We start from the raw sequence: 25,353 nt of genomic DNA on the forward strand, positions 1-25,353 counted from the left end.
TTGTGATGTCTTGGATATTTTAGTTTAGAGAAAAGATGAGAAAGGTGTCATGATCAGGGTCGTAGCTAGGGGTGGTGAGGTGGGCCTCCACCAGGGGCGCAGGCGATGGGGGGGGCGCAAAATCGGCTAAAATATGTCCATAAATATAAATATTGATCATTGCCTCATAAGAAATGGTTTTCAATAGAGAGTGAACTGAATGGGGGGGTTGGGGTTGGAGGAGAGTTGGAAAAAAGAGCTAATTTGTCCATGGCTAGGGGGTGCAATCTGGATGGTTCTGCCAGGGGCGCAAGATCACCTAGCTATGGCTCTGGTCATGATAGAAGTTTATAAAAGTATACATGGTATGGAGAAAGCGGATAGAGAAAAGTTGTTTTTCCACTCTCGTAATAGTACAATTTGTGGACATCCAGTGAAGCTGAACAGTGGGAGATGTAGGACAGATAAAAAGAAGAACTTATTCATGCAGGACATAGTTAAACTATGACACTTGCTCACATACATGAGGCAGTGATGATAGCTACAGACCTAGATAGATAGATTAGACAACTTCATGTAAGTTGGAGGCAGCAATGCTTCTGAATACCAGTTGCTGAAAACCACAGGAGGGGAGAGGGCTCTTATGCCCGAATCCTACTTGCAGCAGGATTCCCACAGGCACCTGGGTGAACAACAGGATGCAGGAATAGTTGGGTCATAAACCTGATTCAACCGGAGCTTCTTTTGTTCTTACAGGAGTACTGTTGCTAGGATTTTTAATGTTCAAAGCACCAGCTAGTTATGGTGAGACTTAGGCTGAACAGCCGAAGCACGCCGCTGGTGTAGCTCCCTGAAAGTTTCTGCAGCATTAAGTGAAGCAGTCCTTTTAAGGTGCCACAAGACTACATTTTGTGTTACACATATTTGAAATGCCTCGGATGTGTGTGTGTTCTGATAAAATGGCCTCTAGTCCACAGAAGCCCATGCCGCAATAAAATAATAAAATCAGTTTCAGCGCAACCCTGCGCCTGCCCCGCTCAGGAGTGAAGTCCTTTCCCGTTCAAATGGGACTCGGTCCCAGTTCAGCGCGTATACACAGGATGGCAGCCCAAGCCCTCGAAGGCGCCGAGAGGTCTCGATTTTGGCGCTTGCCGTAACCAGGACTTAACATGGCTGCACCTCTGGACTCTTGCCATGCTGGGAGTTGCGTGATGGCCCCTTTCACGCGGCGGAAAGAAATGGGACGCGGGGGTGAGGGTGGGGGTAAGAGGACACGACCAGCCCCATGATCCCGGGTCAGCCCTTTTAAGGGCTCCCCCTTCTGTGACCCCAGAAACGCGCCTTCCCCTCCTCCGGAAGAACGCGGGAGCTTCTTCGCTGTGTCTGTGTGTCCCCCCACCCCATCCCAAGTGAAAGAACGACGTAAGAGCTATTGTTATATCACGAAATAACGATGGTGATGGTAACAGTAATAATCTCGAAAGGAGAAAAGAAGCGTGCGTGCTTAGTGTACAGCGCGGCCCGTCGCTACGGTGCGACTGCCATGGTGGAGGATGTAACTCCATGGACTGGAGCGCGCCTGAGGGGGAGAAGGACGACGACGGCAGAGGCAGGCTGAGCCAGGCCGGGCCTAGCCGAGCCCTGAACCGCGCACGCTTTCGGCAGCAGCCAAGCCCGGCCACAGCGCGGTTCTCCCTTCGTCGTCGCCGCCGCCGCCTGCTCCTCCTCCTCCTTCGTCTTCCTCCCACGCCTTTATTACGCGCGGCCCGTGCGGCGGCGGCGGCAGCCACCTCTTCGCCAAGGCCCCGCCTCGCTCGCCGAGAGGGGCGGGGGTTGCTGTGTGCTGGAGGCGGCGGCGAAGGAGCAACGATAGTGGGAGCAGCCCAAGCAAGGAGGAAGCCACTCAGCGCCCGGCCGACCTCTCTCGCCCCGGACCGCCAGTCATTTCACTGGGCAGAGGAGGAGGGCGCCGCCGCCGCCGACACAGCGCAGCGGAGGAGAGTCTCCCTTTTCTCTCTCCATTGCTCGCCGCCGCCGCCGCCGCCTTCGTCCGCCCGCCATTAGCGCTGCGAGCCGGTGGGCGCCGCCGCGCTCTCGGCCGGCTGGGCTGGGCCGGGCCGGGCCAGGCGGGGGAGGAGTAGCCGCCGCCGCCGCCCAGTCTCTCGAGGGCCGGGTCCCCGTTTGATGGATCCCCGGATCGCCTGGTTCCAGCCAGAGCAGCTCGGCCCCTCGAACCGCCTGTGGATGCAGATCTGGGAGACCACGCAAGGGGTCCGCAATCTCTACTTCCAGCAGCAGCAGCAGCACGAGCAGCAGCGCGCCCAGCAGCAGCAACAGCAGCAGCCCGCCTCGGCCGCCTCCAGCAGCAGCAGCAACACCGCCGTCACCGCCGCCGCCAACCCCGGGGTCGGCCCGGCCTCGCCGCCCGGCATGTCCCGCGGCCCCCGCTGCGACCCTCAGCCCGACTTCCTGCCGCTCGAGAGCGCCAACCACCAGCAGCACAACCACCACCACCTCCACCGGCGGCAGGCCTCCTCTCCGCAGCCGCCGGCCGCCACCGCCTGGGCAGGCAGGCCCGGCGCCCGGGCAGCGGCTGCAGCCCCAGCGCCTCCTGTCGCGGCCGTCTCTTCCTCCTCGTCTTCTTCTATTACTTCTTCTTCCACCGCCGCCGCCGCCTCTTCTCCTTCCCCGGCCGCCGCCGCCGCCTCTTCGGCAGCTGGCCCTTCTTCGTCTTCCACTTCATCGCCGCCCGCCGGCTCGGGTTCTTCGGCCGCCAGCAACAAGAGGAAGCGCGACAACAAGGCCAGCACCTTCGGGCTCAATTACACCCTCCTGCTCGGGCCCGCCGGGGAGAGCGGGGTCCCGGCGCCGGGGGACGGGCCCCTGGGGAGGCCGCAAGCTGGCCCGGACGAGCCCGCCTACACCGGCACCCCGTGGAAGAAGGCGAACTACAGCCAAGGAGTGGTGGGGTGAGGAGACCAACATGGGGGTTAGGCTGGCGCTTCTTTCTCCCTCTCTCCCAACCCCCAGTATCTCTTTTTTTCCACCGTGGAGGGAGGCCTCGGGAAGGGGATCACATCGGGGCGGGGGAAGTAGGGTTAGGGTGGGGAAAATAAAAGGGGCGGGTAGTGTGACTAGGCCCTAGTCAAGGTTATAAAACGGTGGAGCAGTTGCTTCCCGGCAATGTGTACTTAATGTATCGATTGGTAAGAGCAAGTATTCCAGGCAAAGGTTCATTCGTTCACTTTTCCTTTTACCTCCTTTTTTCTTTTTAAGTGTTTCTATACCTTTGGACCTAGAGGTAGGACCCACAGGTCGAGTCCCAGACGCCTAGGGTGGCAGAAGTTACTCAGTGGCCAGGCTGTGCTGCTATTCCACATGTGCTGGCAGATTCTTCTTTTTTAAGGATCCTTTAGCATTGAGGTTTCCATAGCTGTTCTCCAGTGCTGTTTGAGGCGTCCCCCTCCCCCATTGCTCATAGGCTAGCATTGAGAAATACTGGACAGAAGTAGAAACTTGACCAAAAGCTCATACCTACAAGCTGGAGTGAAGAACCTGTGGCAGTGATACCAATGTCAGGAAGGTGGTTGGGATGCTAGCTAGGTTAGGCTGGAAAATATATGGCGGAGTAGGTTTGTTGAAGGATTGTTCTTGGGGGCTAGTCTGGATTACATGATTGCCACTCAAGGCAATGCTGTTGTGCCCTTACTTTTTGGCATTGGGGCAGGGGACAGAGTTGTCTTGCTGCAGAGGTCTGAAAGGGCCTGGAGTGTGTTTGGGGATTGGCCAGATTTGTCAGCTGCTCAGGTTTGAATTTGACAGAATTTGGGGTGCAGTTAGCACAATGGCCATTGGGTGGGTGCATAGGGGAGAACATGTGACCACCAAGACCCCTGTATTACTGTTTTATTTTTTAATCTGGAGATCCACAATAACTCATATGAGTTCTTGTAGCATTTTTCATTTTGTTCTGCAGCAAATGATGTGCTTTAATAGGAGGTGGTCTCTTTAACATGCTGTCTGGCAATCTTGGCCCAGGAGCACATGGCGTGGGAAGCAAGAATATGTTCCTGTTCCTATCTGAGATGCAAGTCAGTCTCTCTCTTTCTCTCTTCCTTCTCTCAAATTGGGATGTAGTGCACCCCTTTCTTTGTTTCTTTTGAATATGGGAATTCCTCTACCTTTGTGTGCTATGTGCATCCAAGTTGAAATGCAGGAAGGGGGGAGCTTTCACATCTCCTGTTACGCAGATTATATATTTTTGCTGTGGTGTGCTATTTGGTCATTGCACATGTAAAAGGGTGGAGAAGCACTCAGGTGCATATTTTTTTCTATGGAGGGAAGAAAATTAGTAAATGCATGCTACTCATGTTCTTGAGAACCACAGCAATAGGTGCACATGTGCACGGTATCAAAGGACACGCTGAGGGTTGAGTCTTTCTGTGCTGTCGCAGCATGTGTTCCAATGCATGGTAGTGTGTGGGCCAGGAAGCCTACTACACACAGAGAGAGAAAAAGAGCATGGCATTCAGGGGCTATACATTTGGGTTTTTACCAAGGCCTGTGTGTTCAACACATCAGGGAAGGGGATGTTACCTCATCTATCAGCTCCTGCAAAGACCTGATTTTCTGTACAATCCACATTTTCTAAAGAGAATCTTTGTCACTCATAATGTTACATTATGCAAGGTCCCAGGGGATAGGTGCCTTTCTGAATACAAATGTTTTGCCTGTGTGCAGTACAAAGAGGGCGTGGAAGAAAGTCATCTGCGCAGTTGATGCACAACTCCTCCATGGCACGTTACACACACGTTTGTTAAATTAAATGTAAGGTATTTCAACGTGTCTTAAAATGCCCCACCTGTGCTCAAAGCCCCATTCTTGTGCCTCCATCATATCCTGTCTGCTCTTTTTGCTTTTATTTTTTGACATTGCTAGCATTTTAAAGTTCTCTAGGAAGTGGCCATGCTGCCTGTTTCTTCTGTGCTTGGGAATTTCTTTTTAACTGTAGTAGCATTCCACATTCACTGTGTTTTAGTACACTTCAAATGATTTTTACAGCAATATGTAACATCTGTCAACAATGTGTTAGTTATGCCCATTTAGTTTAGGGGGGGTTCTCTGGGTAGAGCTAACATTAGTTACAACCTGCAGTGTTCAGCAAAACAATTTGGCTTTTGTAGTTTCAAGGTAGTTTGCAGCTTTTACTTGTTTGATTTGTGTATCTTTAATCGTAATAATCTTGTGTATATATGGAAGCGTTTCAGTGATTTTTACCTCGACTTCTCATTACTTTCTAATTTTACAAATGCTGGTGCCATTGCAGAGTCAGCATTATTATTTTCATTGCAGGGTGGACACATTGTCTCATATTCACAGAAGGTTAGAATGTGTAGAGAAGAGAATATTTTAGCTGCATATTTATTGCTGGTGTTGCGTGTGGATTTATTCAGGTAGCAGTATGTCTCTCTTAGAACCTGCTTCAAGGCATGTGGGACCCATATGAACCTTTGCAGTAAATGTAATGTTACCTCTGGAGTACGAAGTGTTTGCTTAAACTGAAGAAAAGAGTTCCATTTAGAATTCCCAAACTTTCTGTTGACAAATCTGGTTTCAAAGAATGGAACTCCTCTAAGTTTCTCCTGCAAAGCAGATTATGAAAAATCACCTCCCCTTCCATCTTGCAGACAGGTATAGAAGTCTTACTTTGCATTTTTATGATATAATATCAATTACTATTGTAGAAATTTGTAGTTTAATGGACAAACCTTTTCTCCATGTGCACTGTTTTCTCTTCTGGGGAATCCTGTAATTTTGAGATAGGCTTGTACTGTACTTCTGAAAGTGGCTGAGGCTTAATTGTCTGTTAGATGTTGTTTTTGTGCATTTCTTTAAGTACTGTCCCCTGTTTTAGTGTGGGTATTAAATTCAGTAGTTTGATGCTCTGCGATAAACATAGTTTAGATCCCAAGCCATAGTTTGTGCTTCCAAACATGTAACCAAATCATGGTTTAGAGCTGTGTGTCTACTGTCATTTAGGACCATAGGAAACTGTCTTCTATTGAGTCAGACTGTAGGCCCTTCTAGTACAGTATTGGCTATACAGACTGGCAGCCGTTCTCCAGGACTTCAGACCAGGAGTCTTTCCTATCCCTGGCTGAACAGGATTTTACCTGGGACCTTCTGTATGCAAAGCAAATACTCTTAACATGAAGCTACAGCTCTTTCTATCAGCTCATCGCTACTGTCTCTAGGCATAGCAGCCCCTAGATGCCAAGCTGTAACTACAGTCTGTCCATTCATACATCACATCATATCATAGTTCAGCTCTTTTTCTAGGGTGGATGCAAGGAGGAGATTGGAAGTTTTGCTTAGTTAACTGTGTTCTATTATTTATTTTATGTATTCAGGGGTATTTATACCCCACCTGCTAACCAAAGTTCTTGAGGTGCCTAAGCTCAGAATGTGGTTTGTTTCAACTGTGGTTGGGAAACAAGCCAGGATCATAAACCACATTTTGAATTTGGCTTGTTTCCCAAATAATACTTCAGACTAACCATGTAAATGGAAATGAAAGCTTTTGGTCATGCCAGAGGGTAGAGCTAACAAGCCCAAGGGTCATGCACATAACTCTAAGCCATAGTTGAACATTACGTCCAAATGCAACCACAGTTGGGCATTGGGTGTTGAGAAAGCATAGAAAATAGTGTGTGCTACTCAGATGCATTGACCTGTGAGGTAAACTATGGTAATATTGTGCTCTGTAGTCGCAGTCAGAATAAGGCTGCATAAAAAAAACAACCTCAAGATAATCATCACCTCAGATTAGTAATCATTACTCAAAGCAGATCTCATGATCTTTCATTTTGGCAACTCCTGTGTTGACCTAAGTGTTATAATGATGATCATTTAAAATGTAATCCTAACAAAAATATGATTATATTTATAATTTTATTATTTGTTAATACTCACTACATCTTCAAACCTTTGCGGTTAGCTTTTGGATCTCAGAAAACTGGTCAGTATAATACTTGTCGACAAAATCTTCTGATGTTTTTGTTATGGTTGTAGAGAGCCTTGTAGGCCATCTATTCAAACTCCCTGTTCATTGCAGGAAATCAGAGCTTGAACATTCTGTATGGCAGAACCCACCATTCTCTCATGGGCTTCAGTGTTGAAATGTTCCAACTGTTGTGTGTATGTCCTAAACACTAGTTTATCACATAGTTATTTATTCTTACAGCACCTTGTTTCCCTAATAACCTGTCTATTTTGCAAAAATAAATTGCTTTCATGGTGTAGCATTATAGATACATAATTACCCACTGCTCTGGCCAGCACTCTGATCCCATTACAGTTACAGACGCTTCAGGTTACAGACTCCACTAACCCAGAAATAGTACCTTGGGTTAAGAACTTTGCTCCAGGATGAGAAAAGAAATTGTGTGGTGGCGGCACGGTGACATTAGCTTCAGGTTAAGAACGGACCTCCAGAACGAATTAAGTTCTTAACCCGAGGTACCACTGTATATCTTTCCTGACTGCAGTGTTACAAGATGCTAGCAGTGCTGGCTACTTAACCTTTTAGCTTGCTCTGAGTAGTATTAGTATATTCTGCTAGGGGTGCTCATCCAGTTGCAAGCTTTGGTTAAAGAACAGTCTTACATTGGGTCAGGCCATTGATCCATCTAGTCAAATGCTGCATGCCTTGACAGCAGTAGATCTCCAGCATTATGGGTATAGAATTATTCTGTGAACCGCCCTGAGACCCCCAGGTATAGGGCGGTATATAAATTCAATTGATGATGATGATGATAATAATAGGTTTTGCTCTGCTATCTCAGATCCTTTTAAGTAGCAAGATCAGAGATGGAAATTTGGACTTCACACATGTGAAGCATGTTGTACCCCCTCCCATTGAATCAAAACCATTTCCTACCTGTACTGTTTCTCAAGCTGATCAGCACTACCACTTACAGTGGTTCCTCGGGTTAAGTACTTAATTCGTTCCGGAGGTCCATACTTAACCTGAAACTGTTCTTAACCTGAAGCACCACTTTAGCTAATGGGGCCTCCTGCTGCCGCCGTACCACCGGAGCACGATTTCTGTTCTCATCCTGAAGCAAAGTTCTTAATCTGAAGCACTATTTCTGGGTTAGCGGAGTCTGTAACCTGAAGCGTATGTAACCCAAGGTACCACTGTACTAACAGTTCTCTTCCAGCAGTGGAATTTCAGTGAACTCAAGCAAGCTTAGCTTCCTTCCTGGTCACCCATCAAGGTACAGGGTCTGATTTAGACATATGAAAGACATGTTGAGTTTAAAATAATAAATTGTAGGATTGGAAGGCCCCAGCCTTCAAAGCAGGGTCATCTCTTTGCCAAAATGCAGCTGAATTTACTGGCTACCGTTACCTGTACTTCATGGAGAATATAATCTTGCAGTACTTTTTTGCCCATAAAAGTATTGTACTATGTTCTTTCACACCACCCATTTTAATAATTTTCATTTTAAAAATAGTTTTTCATTGTGCTTTGAATTTATTATTGAAGGGTCAGAAATAAAATACATGAGACAGTAGCTGGTTTAGCAAGGTGCATCAGCAAAATGCATGTCTTAAAATAATTTGTACATACCACAGAGCAGTTGAACCCATTCTGTATCGCTGACTAATGGAACAGCTGTAGACAAGGCGATAAAAGTTCTTATACAGGGATATCCAGAGAGGCTCCTGAGTAATGTTATCCATTAGTTGTCTACCAATAAATTGAAAGGTAAGACAGTCCATTTGAATCTTTGCACAATAATCCAGTATCAGTTTTCCTCACCTGTCTAATTGTATGCTTCTTTTCCACAAAATTGTTCCTCAAGCGGCTCACCACATATCAAATTAACAATAAGTATAACAATTCAAAAACATATTGGAAATGGCCATAATGTCAATAAGTAAACAAAAAAATCCATACAGCACTGTATAAAACAAGACAAGCTGAAAACTAAACAGAGAATGATGCCTAGCAGAGAGAAAATGTGTGTTGGGCAGGGAGGGGGGGAATCGCCATTCCAAAAGGGTGTTTGTTCCACAGAGGTTCATTGTAACTAAATTGCATGCATTGGATGGGAACCACACTCTTATGTGTGGCAGTCTTCCTTCCCTGCTCTCATGTGCCTCCCTTCCCCTCTCTGAACATCCCCACCTTTCATTTAGGAAGGTAAAGATTGCAGCTGCACCTTCAAGCTCCACATGCAGTCATATTTTTAATACTGTTCACATTCTCCTACATCCTACATCGCTTTCCAGGCACTTAAGAAACCACAAGCCAAATTTGACCACCTAGACTTTTGCCTGATAGCGTGTTGCCCAAGGAAGCCCTCCTCCTCTTTGCCCTGCACTTCATACCAGCCTTGATCCAACAAATTTCCCTTGACAGCAACAGCAAAGAAAAGACAGTGTGGACAGGGATTCCCTATAACCATGTTATCCGGTAGTTGAGATCCAAATTTTCCAAACATCCAGGGGACCCAGAAGCATCTCTCATCTGGGATGATGCAGATGTTCTAGCTCTCACCCGGAGGGCCCTTATGCCTCCTCTTTTTGTAGGCTCTCACACCATGTGGTGGCCAATAACTTTCACATTTGCTCATCAATTCAGGAGGCAGGTAGGTCTCTCGTGGTAGTCTTTGAAGTGGCAACACCTCTTCCCTTAATTCCAAAAATACCTTCTAATCTAAATAGCTGCCTTAGTAACCTGCATTTATATTTTATACAACTTAGTGACAAAAACAATAAGGATTTCACTTTATTATGGCCTGTTTCTGACATTCTATATGCAGAAATCTAGCAACATAGAATCAGCTGTCATGCTACTACATTTTGAAAATGCTTTGGGTCAACTGTATATATTTCATTATTCTCCAGAATGGAACGAGTAGCTATTAGGGTGATTTTTTGGTAGATTGATGATATATGAAAAAGTTCACAGACCCATCCATTGATATTGCCTTGAGATTTATGGGTATGGTATGGTATACAAATTTAATAATAATAATAATAATAATAATAATAATAATAATAATACCAGTAACCATTTTTTACCCAAATTAAATCACATTGAACATATCCCTTCCCTACTCATTGTTTGATGACAGAGTACTTCAGCGTATTTCCCCCAATATATTTATTTCTTATTGTTAATTCTACCAAAGCACATCACCTTACTTTCTCTAAATGTAATAAAATTAATTTGCAGTAACCATGCATTTTCCCCCCATCCAGAGTTCATTGGTGGAAATGAGCTAATTTTCCAGTATTGCAGTGCAAGTAAACATGAAGTTGCTATAATAGATTGGAGACAAATTCATCTTTCCTTCCTGTAGCATAGTTCAGCAAAGAAATCAGTCCACTTTGGGGAAATGAGATGGTAACAGTCTGAAATCTCTTTAATTTCCTCATTTTAAGTCCAAACGTGTAAACTATCTGAATATTTTGCTGTTTTTATTATTTGATCTCCAGCACCATTGGTATTAAACATTTTTTTTCAGTACTGAAAGAGGGAGACAACACTGTGATAATAGTTTAGTGTTCAGTAATATGAACATGACTGTGAACAGTGTCAGAAACTGGGATAGGAAAGCTAGGAGCCAAATGGCTTCTGAAACCTGGATTGTGAGCGCCAAAACAGAATGTCTAATCACCATGGGGTGGGTGTGTCAGCAACACTTTTTATTTATTATTTTGATCAAAATGAATTAATACTTCAGTTTTCAAAACACTCTACTCTTTATTGTTAAACTCCTTAACATACTGTCAATCCTTAACATATACTTTGAGGCTTCAAAGAAAATACATTTCAGTAATTCTTGAGTGTTAGCCAGGTGCAAAAAATGGCACCCAGACTTCTGGAGGTACTCACAGAGAGCCAGTGTGGTGTAGTGGTTAAGAGCGGTAGTCTTGTAATCTGGGGAACCGGGTTCGCGTCTCCGCTCCTCCACATGCAGCTGCTGGGTGACCTTGGGCTAGTCACACTTCTTTGAAGTCTCTCAGCCCCACTCACCTCACAGAGTGTTTGTTGTGGGGGAGGAAGGGAAAGGAGAATGTTAGCCGCTTTGAGACTCCTGAAGGGGAGTGAAAGGCGGGATATCAAATCCAAACTCCTCCTCCTCCTCCTCTTCTTCTTCTTCTTCTTCTTCTTCTTCTTCTTCACAAATGGAGAATGTTTAGGCGCAAAATGCACCTGGCACCCTGCTAATTTCAAACCCTGCCTGTAAATAATCAAGAGGAGTAAATGATAGGGAAATCATTTCTCCTACTTTAATGTGCAATAGGGCCCAGGCATAGAACTAGGACATCTGTGTCTGAATCTTCCAGTGGAGTGTCTGAAATGGGTTCTCTCTCACTAAGCTATGAAGTCTCCCCTAAAATGCATACCTGAAGGTGCGCAGATTCTTTAATTCCTGCCCCTTCCAGAATACTTCAAACTGCTGAATGAGTGTGCCCCATCCACAGCTTAACTAGTCCTTTTAAGGGTTGATCTGTTTTAAGGGAACCATTTATCTTTCCAATCCCTCTGTACCCTTTTAAAGGAATCTTGAGCTGGAGGGTATCAGGGTCATGATGCACCCCATCAGTGTTAGGTTCCAGCTGTCAATATGAATAGTCTCGTGTTGTTCCTACAATCTGCTGTCACGCTTTCAAAAGTTACAGGGCAGCTTGAGAGCAATGCACAGGGGTAGGTGTCAGCCTTCCCTTTATCCTTCCACACTTCCCCATAGGTCTCTTGAAACCTACGTGTACACACATACACAACTTTTTCTGCATACCTGGAGTGCCTCTTGTGTTTGCAGGAACTTTTCTCTCTTGGAGGCTGAGTTTTGCTGTTGTACTAGTAGGCAAGGGCTGCCAACTTCACAATTGGAAGAAATGATGTTGAGGTTTTTCATCATTTCCCATATATATTCTCAATCTGAAGGGCTTTTGAATTAGCTACACTGTTAACAGGGGTCAGCAACCTAAGGCCCATGGGCCGGAAGTGGCCCGCGGAGGTCATTTGACTGGCCCATGAGCCGCCCCCGAACTGAGCTGCCCACTCGCGTGTGGCGCTAAACCCACACAGCGCAGGGACTCTCCGCATGTGCAGATGTTGAAAATCACAGGGGTGTGCGCACAATCCGACCCACAGAGGGATCTCTGCAGGACCAATCCGGCCCAGACAAGATAAACCTTGCTGACCCCTGACTATTAATTTTACCTTTCTCCAATCCTGTTAACGTGTGGCAGATTTCTAGCACTAGCTAATCCATTATTGCTATCAATCTGTTGGTGCCAAAAAGTACTTTGCAGACTTTCACCTTCAAGCTAGCTAATTACCAGCAAATCTGATAATGCCACATGTCCCAAGCTAGCAGTGCTTTTCTTACTGCGTTTCCCATATAGAGTAACTTAAAGCCTTCAGATTGTCCTATTTTGAGTGTAAGCTTTTCCATAACTTTTATAGCAGTTACCTTACTCTTTCTGTGCCAGCTATGTATTTATATTCAAAGATGTACGTGTACCAGCCTTTCAAATAATTTTCAAGGCGTTATATATATTAAAACAATGTGCAATCCAATAGAAATATTTTTTTTAAAAAAACTCGAGCACCATAAATGACACAGTAGTTGATAAAGTTGAAGCCAGAATTCAAATGTGAGCAGCAATAAAAGTTCTAATGATTGAAGGCCTGGGCAAATAAAAAAGTTTATATGGCAACTAAAGGTCATGAAAATGGTTACCAGGTGAGCCATCCTGGGCAGGGGAGAAGCATCCTATAGCTGGGATACCAGCACCAATGAAACTCTCTCCCCAATACCCACTTGCCTCGGATCATTATAATTGTCATTCAGGTTCATGTGGTAGCAGATTCCTAGGTTTCATTCTGTATTCCAGGGGTCAGTAACCTTGATGGGCACATTTGGAATTTTGAGAAAGTGTCACAAAATGGATGCTATGGGGGTGTGGCATAATACAAAATGGCAGCCACATCTAAAGAAGCAGAAAAAGACAAATCATGCGAGTATTTCCTGCCCACCGACACCCTTCTTTAACAATGGAAAAAAGGCACCTATATCAGCCACCACTGTACTTGCTCACATGAAGAAGGTCTTTATACCTCTCCTCTGTTCGGAGTGGGAGGGAGGGTGGATGAACAAACCTGGCATCCAGTGAAATTCAGGCATGTTTAAGAGTGTGTGGTCCATGTAGGAGAGGACGACCCGGTGCAAGTAGGAACTGAGCAGAAAGAGCAAACACTTTCTGGTGCATTGTTGATTTTATGGGGTTATATTTACAGAGACATTTTGCAGGCACCATATTCGGTACTGGCTTTGGTGCCTGCAGGTGCCATCTTGGGGACCCCGCTGTATATTATGCAGTATACAGGGGTTTAAATATTAAAACCAGCACTTTGAAACAGTCAGGAAAATACTACAGTTGATCCAGAACTGATGAGATTTACAGTGGTACTTCAGGTTACATACGATTCAGGTTACAGACTCCGCTAACCCAGAAATAGTGCTTCAGGTTAAGAACTTTGCTTCAGGATGAGAACAGAAATTGTGCTCTGGCAGTGCGGTGGCAGCAGGAGGCCCCATTAGCTAAAGTGGTGCTTCAGGTTAAGAACAGTTTCAGGTTAATAACGGACCTCTGGAATGAATTAAGTACTTAACCCGAGGTAGCACTGTATTTATTTTTTTAAAAATAAGATTTTATTAAACTGTTTTCATAATACAATAAGATAAAAGAAACCAATCTAAATAAAAACAAAAACACAGAGAAATAGGAAACAGAAAATGTTTCCTCTCTTAACCCATGTCTCACACTGAGTGATGGACCCTCACAGCTCTTACCTGGGAGCTTTCCTTTCCTTCTCCTAGTCTCTCATCCTAAAAGGTCTTCCCTTCCCTCCCCTGCCTCTCATTCAGGGTCCTTCCACCAACCATCCACCCCCTTCATGTGTGTGTAATCCTTAGACCCCAAAAACGGCCCAGAGTAGGGGACACCAAAGGAAAACCTAAAAAGAAAATAAGAAGGACTTCTGATTTTCTGTCTGTCAGTTACATGCAAGAAATTATTCAAAATATCCACTTTACAATGACATCCAACTGATTTACTTTCTGTTAGGCAATATTTCCTTAATCCTCTGACCCAAATGTCTTGGATTATTTCCTTTTCTTTTTCACACAAATGTCAGCAATGGTTTTTCTCTTCTCAAACCTATCTGCTTTGTCTCCAGTAACCTCAACAACCATTCCTCCATATTAAACAATAAGTCTTTCCATCTTTGACCACACAAGTCTCTCTGCTGTAATCATATATTGAGATAATATTCGATAGTTCTTTCCTTGTTATGTAGTCTTTAATTCACACCCAAGAACAGGTGAGATGTGTTCCGACTGGCCAGTTACATGTTCTGAATCAATTGTAGTAGCCTAGTCTTCAAAGGTATGTACAACATCCATTAAATATGACTTGGATGTTTTAGCGTTATGGGTCACAATGACCAGCCGGGGTTTATCTAAAAGGGGCTGCAACTTGTGCTGCTTAGCTGCTGAAAGGCCCTTTGTACCAGAGATGCTACTCAGACATTTTTGAAGATACTTTTGAAGCCTCTGGGCTAGTGTGGTGCATGCCGCAGGCTCATAATGTCTTCCTTTGTCTACATAGGAAGGGGGAGTTGAGCCTGGGAGCTCATGAGGAATCATGGGAGTGGCTCATCCCAACAGCTACCATTGAGGTGATGCTTTTGTGGCCAGTTACATAACCTGATTTAGTTGTCCTATTTCACTTCACGGGCAATACTTTCTCCTCAAACTGGCATCTGCGCTGACAGGTATAGCCGTTTTGACAGAGAGCGCCAACAAGGGAATGATGAGGTGCAGCTATCACATAAAATCAATGGTGTGATAATTATGGATTTTATGGTTTAGGTTTCGTTAGTTTTTACCTGCTGATAGAATACTCACTCACAGCAGAAAACTGCCTGTGTTGCACAGTTGTCATTGACTTGTCATAGTGTGGTTCCAGTTATAGAATGCGTTATGCTCCTCTGTGATTTCTGCCATGTAAGCTACTTTACCTGGATGCCAATCTGTCTGTTTGTCTGTCTCTTTGACTGTCTGTCCCATTCAGGCAGTAATTAGTCTCCTTTATTACAGTTTATTTTTGTGACTCTATTATTGTGAGTTCTCTTCCAAAAAATGGGAGCTCATAATGTGAATGCAGTTGTACTTTTACACAGGAGCAAATTAAAAACAATTATAATGAAAGTCTGGCTACTTGTACATTGCTTTTTCAACAGATAGTGTGAATTATTCCTACAGATCCTGCTTCAGGAGATGGTTACTGCACCGGGGAAATGAAATTAACATTGCCTTATGTTCTAATTGGCTACAGGCCATGCCAGTCTTCGTTTGATTATTTCCCTTTGCTGATAAGGAAATATTTATCAAAATCTTGATACTTTTGCATGTGTACATGGAGCAGGGCAGTTAAAATTTTAACATTTTTCTTTATAATAGCCTATGCTTTTGAAATCCACATCACGGAATGCTTTTGAAGACTGGATTCCTATCGAGCAAGTGGATTTTGCTCAAATGATAGCTACTGAATATTGAATGCATGTGCCCTGGTGCAAAGATATTTGGTCAGTTGGCAACCCATATTTCTTATATGGTTGGTAGTATGAGGCCAGTCAACAGTGGTCTTCAGAAAGAAAACCCAGTTGTTGTTGGACCTGAAAGAGAGTAGTATTCTTCTGGGATACAATGTATTCTTCTGGGATACATTGTAATTGTCGTTTGAAATGTGCAAGCATCTAGGTCATTTGTGCTGGCTGGTCATGCAGTTGTGGATACTGAGAAATATGTGTTGATTTTAGTTTCCAGGTCCTAAATCGGGTAGGAAAATGTTGGCCCTTCAGAAGTTTCTGAACTTCAGTTCCCATCAGTCTTAACCCGCATGGGCAATCAGGGATGATGGGAGTTGTTATCCAGAAGCACTTGGGGGCACGGCGGCAAAGGTTTCCCAGCCCTGTCTAAATGAAAGAAGTGGATTGCTGTCTAGGAAAAATGTGCCTAAAGACTGATTTTATTTTATTTTATTAAAAAATGTATTAGATGTAAATCGTTAAATCAACTACTATGCCTGTGAACAAAAATACTCACCTGATTGCCTGTGGTGTAGAAATATTGCTTTCCGGTGACTATGGCTGTCCCTAGTTTCTGACTGCAGTTTCTGCTACTCTTTATGGCTGGGGGTGGGGGTGACAGCAGACAGGGAGAGAGAGCATGAGCACTGCAAACCCTGCTCTGTTTGTCCACCTGAGCAAACACAGTAGGATATCTTGGCTGCACTTTCTCTTCTCCACTGTTGCTCCAAGTATAGATGGACACAGAAAGTCAGCTCCATGTTCATTCATAACAAGGAGGGCTATCTTTTTCTTCTTCCAGCCTTTGAGTCTATAACCATAAGTTTGAAAGGGTGGAAAAGCAATTGTTGTTAGCCATGAAAACAATGTAGTACAAATGGCAGCTTTTGTCCTTGGACACCCCCTTGTTTATTTAGCTAGTCCTACTGATTAATGTCAATTAATTTCATTGATTCTACTCTGAGTAGACCAAGCATTAGCTACCACCCTTTATTTTTACAAGGCAAGTTTCCTAATTTTCAAAGTACTTTATAGTCTTCATATTTGTACCTGTAGAAGTAGGACTATTGTTTCCATTTTACAGATGGCAAATGTATATCATGGCAGAGACAGGAGTCAATCTCAGGTCTACCAGATTCAGATTTGCAATACTATCCACCCACTCATGTTTGCTTTCACTGTCCATTTGGCCTTTGACATTTTATTTCATGTTCAACTTGAAATTTGTGCCCTACAATGACCTTCAGGGCAAATTCCAATGTTGCAAAGTTACATAACTTTACAAGTGTGCAACTGCTGTTTTTGGGGTGTGCACATATGTACAGGGTTGCAAACTGAATGAAAAATTTGTGTTCTTTTGACAAGTTACTCATGGAGATTTTAATTGCATTCTTATATGCCCAGAGGAGAGATGAATAGCTCAAAAGTAATGCATACTCTCCATCATGTTTCTGCTAGTGGAAATATTTTCAAGCAATTGGCAAGGCATGGTTATAGAAACTTGGCCTTCCTATATTTGGCAGTGCTCCTATCTTTGTCTATTACTAGAATTATATGGCTACTTATCAACACATGTTCCCTGGGTAGCATACGGGGCAGGGAATAAAATGCAAGATAATAATTACAAGCATCAAGAAAGATAATAAAATGCAGCATAGAGCTTTTTAAATAGCTCAGTAAAATAAAACACACTTACACAATGAGAGCCCAGAATTTGCAAGTTTAAAATGTTAGGTGTTTAAAAGGCCTGGATGGCTATGAAGATCTTCACCTGCTGCCCAAGAGACAATAAAGTAGGTACTAGGAGGGCCTCTATTTGGAGGTTATTCTACAGCAAGTGTTCTACAACCAAGAAGACCCTCTTCCTAATAGTCACTTGTATCACTTTACAGGGGCACACAGACTCCAGTTCCATCAGCCAGCATGGCTAGTGGTCAAGGACGATGAAAGTAGGAACCCAACTCCATCTGGAGGGCCTCATTTTCCCAACTCCTGCTTTAAAGTTTCAAAACACCACTTTAAATTCAGCCCAGAAGCTAGTGAAGCTGATAAAACACTGGCATAATGTAATTGAAATGGCCAGCTCCAGTTAATAATCTTATGGTCCTATTTTGAACTAACTACAGTTTCTAGATAATCGTTTAAAGGCATTGCAGTAGCTGGAGATTACCAGTGTGTCTGTATCCATGGCCAAGATATCCCCATCCTCATATGGTCATAGCTGGTGTATCAGATGAAGGTGATTAAAGTTGTTTTGAACCACATAAGCTCCTCGTGCTTCTAGTGACAATGTTTGATTCCCAAACACTCTGATCCTTTGTGGGGAGTGCAGCCCCTTTCAGAACAGTTTGAACACCAACCACCAAGAAACACCCACCAGCAATACCTCCTTGTCTGAACTGAATATCAGTTTAACCCCTATCCAGTCCTTTACTGTACCTTAGCACTGCTTCTGGAAGTGATAAGTCAGTGTATGTGAATCAAGTGTTCACCAAGATTTCTACCCTGACCCATATAAAGTCCTGCAGTTGCATAGGACAACTCACTCCTTGGCTAAAAGCTATTCCAGACGAAATTTCTTGGCAGGCAGTATGTAGCCTGTTGATAATACATTGTTTACGCCTAGTTTAGAAGGTTTCAGCAGTGCTTTGTCTTACTCATTTTTGTTGATTTTTCTGCAAATTGAACATCTTTCTTAATCCTTCTCCTTTCCCAAGGAACTTGGCATAGTAAGAATGAAAAACTCAGCTGACTTATCCCGCTGGGCAACACATTGAGCTATGTAACCTTCCAGTTCTTACATTCCCAGGGATGAAATTCCTAAATGACCTTGTCAATTCTTTGAAATGAAACTTGATAACAATCTGAGCTTTGGTGTAGTATTAAAAGGCTTACTAGACTGTTTTAACATCAAATATCAGTTGATCAAGATTGCCCAAACATTTCTTTAAACTCTGCTTTTAATAATAACAAAGTAAAGAAATGTAGTTCAAAATAGCCAAAATAGGTTGAGTCTTTCGACACAACCAAATATCATGGCTTAAAAGGACAAAATTGAGATGCAAATCATGTTTTGGCTTCTTTTGGCCATACAATTGCATTGATACACAACTAGGGATAATTGCAAATCATGTGGTCATATTCTCTCTCTCACTCTCACTCTCTCTGGTAGTTCAGTATTAGTACAGGGGAATCCTGCTTCCACAGGGGTTCCTTGCTGCCACACATGCCAGTGCGATGGGTGCAAATCCAGTCCATCCCGCCCTGCTGCGTTCTGCTGCCACCCTGCTCCCTTTGAGTGCTGAACACGACATGTGTGTCAGCAGTCATGCACATGCTGATCGCACACGCAGGTGGGAAGGTGCCTGTATTACTTTAGGAGACATGGCAAGAAATATTTTAAATCCTGTTATATTAGCATCAAATGTATAGGTGACAAGCTTACTACACAGAGATGATGAAATTCATAAGCTTCAGTGCCAGGGATTTTTCCAGCGCTATTGTTACAATACCAGTACTATCTACTTCTGGTGTTAAAATTGAGCATTGGTTGATCATATCTATACTTTTGTCAGGAGTATGTACTGCTAATAACCATTAATTACACAAGGCCAGATTTTTTTTAAAAAAAACCCTATTATTGAAGTTGCATGTAAAAAAGATGCATTTAAAGATACAACTATTGACTCAGTATAGAATTTATGGGGAAATCTGCTTTTAAAGTGGTGGCATTTATTTAAGCATTTCCCTCGAGTCTAGCTTTAATGAAGAAAAGATCATTCAAATGGAAATATTTTGTGACGTAAGACGGTGAAGGTTAGGGTGTCGGACTAGGACCTGGGAAACCAGGGTTCAAATCTCCACTCAGCCAGGAAGCTCCCTGGGTGACCTTGAGCCAGTCATTGCCTCCCAGCCTAACTTCCCTCACTAGATTGTTGTGGAGATTAAATGAGGACAGGGAGAACCACATACACCACTTTGAAGTCATTGAAGAAAAAGGTGGGATACAAATGCAATGAATGAATGAACAGCATGATAAGAAAAACTATGCAAATAGCTTACAATAGCAACTGTTGAAAATTATTATTATTATTATTTTTTGCTTAAGTTATATAAGAATTAATGTTGAAAATACTGCATTGGAATTGTCCTTCAGATCACTGATATGTCGGTTTCTCTGTGCTCCCATTGGTGAAAGTAATATTTAAAGAGCTGATTCTTGTCTGCTGAGACCAGAAAATTAAAAATTAAAAATTTGACCCTTCTCTAGCTAAACGTAGTAGTGACTAAGGCCCAAACCAAATGTAATGGGCCAACCATGTTTGCATTCATGTGTGTCCCCTAGTCACACTTAAAGCAAATGTGTGTGTCTTTTCACCCCTGTCTTTATTATTTTTGCGTGAAAAACAGTGTTATGGGCATGGGGAGCAAAATCACACACCCCACCTGCCCTCATCTATTCAAGCAGCATTTTCACCAGCCTGACTCACTTTCCTTAATTATGCGATGGGTTGAGAGAAAAGCACTTGAAGCATCAGAGCAAAGTGAAATATGGTGGACTAAACACATGGCTAAGCTTCATTCCCCCCTTAGTTCCATTTCATGTGGATAAGGCACCCCGCTTTATATGTGAATAAAATTATTGCATTTGTCTGGTGGCATGCAATTTAGCCCCAAGTTCCATTGAAACCAGTGGAGAAAGTTAGTTGCCACTATCCCATTATTTTTTGTAGGACTTTTCATTGGATTTGGGCTTTTAAGTTCAAGGTGTGTTAAAATGTGCTCCTGAGTTTGAAAGACGTAATACAAAAATAGAGTACACAGCAAATTCTCAAGATGAGCTGTGAGTCTGGCTTCCTCCCAAACAGACATGAATACTGACGGATTGAATGCTGGCATAGCTGTCAGTCTTGACTCTTGCAGGCTTTGAGTAAGCTATCTTTTTTTTTTTTAAAGTGTAAAACTGCTTCAGGCACTGGCGGGGAAGGGGGACAGAGTTTCTTCGTGTCACTATAGGGATCAGGCAGTCGATGCAGTGTGTAGCCAGTTGCTGTGTTAAACTTCCATGACTGTTTTTTTTTTAAAGAGCCTGACCCCAGTAACCGATAGGTGTGTTTGTATTAAACAAAAGCAATTTTTTTTCTAAAAATATCACACAGGTCTTTTCACTAAAAGTAAGAGATGCTTCTTTGTGAACGACAAATCTCATGGCCTTCAGTCAGTCTTTCATGTAATGATAATAACTAGCTAAAGGAAACTCTTACAAATTGCTCCAGAATTCATTTATATTCAGTATTCTTTAAACCCAGCATTACCTTCAAAATGACTTGCTGGCCGCTTACTTTTCTACAGCCGTCTTTTTTGAGTTTGAAATAATACATTTATTGTGCAAACTGCACTAAAGGCAGCTTGGGGAACCTTTTATGAAGTTGAAATAAATAAAAAAATTGTCCAGTAGCAGTTGGTCTCTAAGGTGCTAAAGGTAAAGGTATAGGGACCCCTGACCATTAGGTCCAGTCATGGCCGACTTGGGGGTTGCGGCGCTCATCTCGCTTTATTGGCCGAGGGAGCCGGCATACAGCTTCCGGGTCAGGTGGCCTGCATGACTAAGCCGCTTCTGGCGAACCAGAGCAGCGCACAGAAACGCCATTTACCTTCCCGCTGGAGCGGTACCTATTTATGTACTTGCATTGTGACATGCTTTCGAACTGCTAGGTTGGCAGGAGCAGGGACCGAGCAACGGGAGCTCACCCCATCGCGGGGATTCGAACCGCCGACTTTCTGATCGGCTAGCCTTAGGCTCTGTGGTTTAACCCACAGCGCCACCCGCGTCCCCTCTAAGGTGTTACTGGACAATTTTTTATTTTTATTATTTATTTCGACTGCGTCAGACCAACACGGCTACCTACCTGAATCTTTTATGAAGTAATACTGAAAGTATTCTAGAACACTTGTGTTTGAACTTCTAACTTCTTGGAATTATATTATTTATGTAGGTTTCTTTCTTTTTTCTTTTTAAAAAAGGGAAATCTTAAATTATAACGAATTATTAATGACTTAGCAGAAATAGTTGGGGTTGGTGCAAATGACCCTACAAGCAGGGCTCCACAGCTGCTGGCTGAGCTTGGTGCTCTCAACATCCCCTTGTTGGTTGACGCTGCTGTGCAGCCATTATAATTACTTTATTATTTATTGAATTTGTATAATGCCCTATACCCGGAGGTCTCGTGGTTGCCTCCTGTCTGCTTGCCTTTCTGTTGCCGGAAAGGCAACCAGAGACCTTGCTGATTTGGCTACTGTGCAACTGAAGAAGCTTCCTGCCTCCCTTTCTTGAGGAAAAAGAGGCATAGCAGTTGCTACCTTGGCCATTCAACCATGCAATGGTTCAACCAAGTGCTGCACTCCAGGTGCCTCACCAACGCATCCAAAAAGACCCTGGCCTTCTTCCCAAGCTTGGAGCTTGGGAGGGGGCTGATTGGGGAGAGGGTTTGCCTGTTTGGTTCTACATTGCCAGTGCACTCCAGGTGTCTCACCAATGCACCATCCCAAAAGACCCCGGCCTTCTTCCCTAGCTTGGAGCTTGGGAGGGTGCTGGATATCTCCATGCGCCTGTTGGGGCAGATATTACGCGGCTCTACAGTTCAGGGGGAAAGCTGGGGGCTCACCATTCTTGCCAGATGTTTACAGCACACTTGGCCATGGTGAGTGAAGATGTGGAAGCACAGTTGCTACGTTGTTCTTATCAAAAAGGCTCAATCCTTCTGATGAATTTTAATTTTTTTTGAAATTAATCTTGAGAATTAAGACAATGTGCCACTCTTCCGTTTTCTCTACGATTCCAGTCCATGCAATACTGGCGACACTGTTCTTGTTGAATGGGTGCCTCTGTGGCAGACATCTCTGATCAGGAAAGGAACACAAGTAGCCATCAGTGTCAGAGATTGTTGCCTAGGACAAGCACTGCTGTCTCCATAGCCCAACTACCTTTCATACTGAGATATATCGCTGGGTTTTTTGTTTTTGTTTTTTTAAAAAGGTAAATTAAGAGGCGGCTGACTCAAGTGTTTCAAAAACAGCAGCAGCAAAGGAAAGAACTGTTTTGTGAATTCTCCAAATTTACATAAACCTTAGTTAACACTGTTCAGTTATAATATTGCATTAATTACATTTTAAAAATACATTGTTTCACAATAAAGTTTCACTAGTTCGTGTCTGTATCTAGGAGATGTAGCAGATCTGCTGATAATGTATCTTGTTCTAGCAAGAGGTAATGCTTTCAAAATACTTGATCAACGTGTTAGGATGTTTATCTCTGGTAAGTTTTAAAAGCAAGACTGAGGGAGTTTTTTTAAAAAACAACAACACACCAAACATTTTGATGTTCTGATTGAGAGAGTAAAACACCCTAATCCTCAAGATTCCCATCAGTCCCAGCCAGCATGACCAGTAGTCAGGAATGAAGGGCAATGTAATCTTTGAGGCAGCCCCTGCGAGAGCATCAGCCTGGGTAGTGGTGCCTGCAACAGAAGTGAGGTGGAGGCTGAATCCAGCAACTTATATGTAATTGATGAAGCTCATCATCATGGGTTATACAGCATTGCCTTGTGTTGAGCCAGAATACAGTGGTACCTCTGGTTGCGAACGGGATCCATTCCGGAGGTCCGTTCGCAACATGAAAAGAGCGCAACCTGCAGCGGCGCATCTGTGCATGCACGGGTTGCGATTTGCTGCTTCTGCACATGTGTGTGGTGTCATTTTGCGCTTCTGCGCATGCACGAGCGGCGAAACCCAGAAGTAACCCTTTCCAGTACTTTTGGGTCGCCGCAGGACGTAACCTGAAGGAACATAACACAAAGTAGACGTAACATGAGGTATGACTGTAGTGTCCAATAGGAAACTAGTTTGCTCCCCAAAGGAAGTTCATTTTTCTGCCTTTGTGGGTGGTGTGCAGCAACATCTGGAGAACCACAGGTTCTTCACCCCTGCCATAATTCAGCCAAGTTTGACACGTTTGGAGGAATGTATACCATGCTAAATGACTGTCAGTTTATTATATTTTATGCTGTCTTTTTAAAATACACATGTCCCCATTATGAGCTGTGCTAGAATTAGCATTTCTGTGTTCAACTTTGGATATAAAGATGTACTTTGGAAACTATAAGTGGCACCCAGTGCTAGTCCTACTTAGAGTAGACCCATTGAAATGAACAGACATGGGTAATAGGCCATCTGCATTTTGAGAAGATGACTTTCACTCAGTAAACTTGCTGCCAGTGCAATCTCCATACTCCGTGTCTATTGTGGAACAAATTATTTAAAGATAGGAACATATCTGCCAGAATTAGGAGAGAAGCAAAATCACAAGATGTGGCTTTCTACTAACATGCATTCTTGGGCTGAAATAAGTTTAATGAGTAGCAACTTGAACTTTAATCATTTGGGAGAAACTGAATGCTGAAAGAATAATCTTCTTACCGCTGTTGTGTATTGACATGTTTGAAAATCATATGTTTCTGGCTATTTCAGATTAACTATTAGTGCTGCTATGCAGGATTCTTCAAGGTTTTGTTTGTTTTGTTCAAATACAATTTGTGTGCATAGGTAGTAAAAAAACCTAAAAACTTAAGATTAAAAAAATTAAGATTCATAGGTGTCACCATCATATTTTTAGGCACCTGCAAAATATTTAGTCCACACCTTAAGACGTTTGACTAAAGCCTACAAATTATAGAGGAGACAATTTCCCATTTGTCCCCAACCCAGTGGTTATAGCAAAAGCTATAAATGCATTTGAAAAATACACATCCAGGCATTTTGGCCAGTTGTGAATCTTGTGTGTTTGCCAAAATTTCCTTTGTTAGTATTAACTTTCAATGCCAACCTTGTGTCTGTGTGTGTGGATGTGGTGAATCTTTATAGCTGAGCAGAGTGTGACTCTCAGACATTTTGTATGTTTCTCAGGGTACTGAAATTCAGAGAAAAAATTACTGATTTTTGGCAGATACCTTAGAAAATGCTAGTTATTTCTGACCAGCACTGTTTAGCAAGGTTTCCTGAATTAAGAGTTGTACTGACCCAGAAACTCCAGCGGGTGCAGAATGCTGCAGCGAGACTCCTTACGGGGTCTTCGCTGCGAGACCACATTCACCCAGTGCTATACCAGCTGCACTGGCTCCCGGTGGAGTACAGGATCAGGTTTAAGGTGCTGGTTTTAACCTTTAAAGCCCTATACGGCCTAGGACCCTCGTACCTACGGGACCGCCTCTCCTGGTATGCCCCACAGAGAAACTTACGGTCTTCAAATAAAAACATCTTGAAGGTCCCAGGCCACAGAGAAGTTAGGCTGGCCTCAACTAGAGCCAGGGCTTTTTCGGCTGTGGCTCCGATCTGGTGGAACGCTCTGTCACTAGAGACTAGGGCCCTGCGGGACTTGACATCTTTCCACAGGGCCTGCAAGACAGAGCTGTTCCACCGGGCCTTTGGCCAGGGCACAGCCTGACTCCCTCCCTCGGCAATCTTCGTGGAGCTCTGGCACAATGGTTGCCAGTGGCTTGATTTGAATCAATTTTATAATGAATGATTTTAGAGTGTTGTTTGTGCTGTACCTTTGTACTCTTTTAATGTTGTTAGCCGCCCTGAGCCCGGCTTCGGCTGGGGAGGGCAGGATATAAATACAAATTATTATTATTATT

General features: G+C 43.6%; 2 protein-coding genes across 3 annotated transcripts in view; one reads left to right on the forward strand and one right to left on the reverse strand.

Moving 5' to 3' along the window:
- ZNF423 (zinc finger protein 423) overlaps positions 1 to 18,038 on the reverse strand; it is a 422,985-nt gene extending 404,947 nt beyond the window's left edge. Inside the window, exon 1 of the mRNA XM_083750440.1 lies at positions 18,025 to 18,038. The gene's annotated coding sequence lies outside the window, so the exon portion shown is untranslated. The remainder of the gene's footprint in view (positions 1 to 18,024) is intronic.
- The window catches only part of TENT4B (terminal nucleotidyltransferase 4B), a 48,997-nt gene continuing 25,382 nt past the window's right edge, over positions 1,739 to 25,353 (forward strand). The window contains exon 1 of one of the 2 annotated variants that reach the window (XM_083750497.1): positions 1,739 to 2,948. In XM_083750497.1, the coding sequence (XP_083606623.1) occupies positions 2,164 to 2,948 (785 nt within the window). In that variant the 5' untranslated portion in view covers positions 1,739 to 2,163. The remainder of the gene's footprint in view (positions 2,949 to 25,353) is intronic. The other variant, XM_083750496.1, reaches the window with a different exon arrangement.

The sequence above is a fragment of the Podarcis gaigeae genome, assembly GCF_964106915.1.
Source record: "Podarcis gaigeae genome assembly, chromosome: 8".
Taxonomy (NCBI): Eukaryota; Metazoa; Chordata; class Lepidosauria; order Squamata; family Lacertidae; genus Podarcis; species Podarcis gaigeae.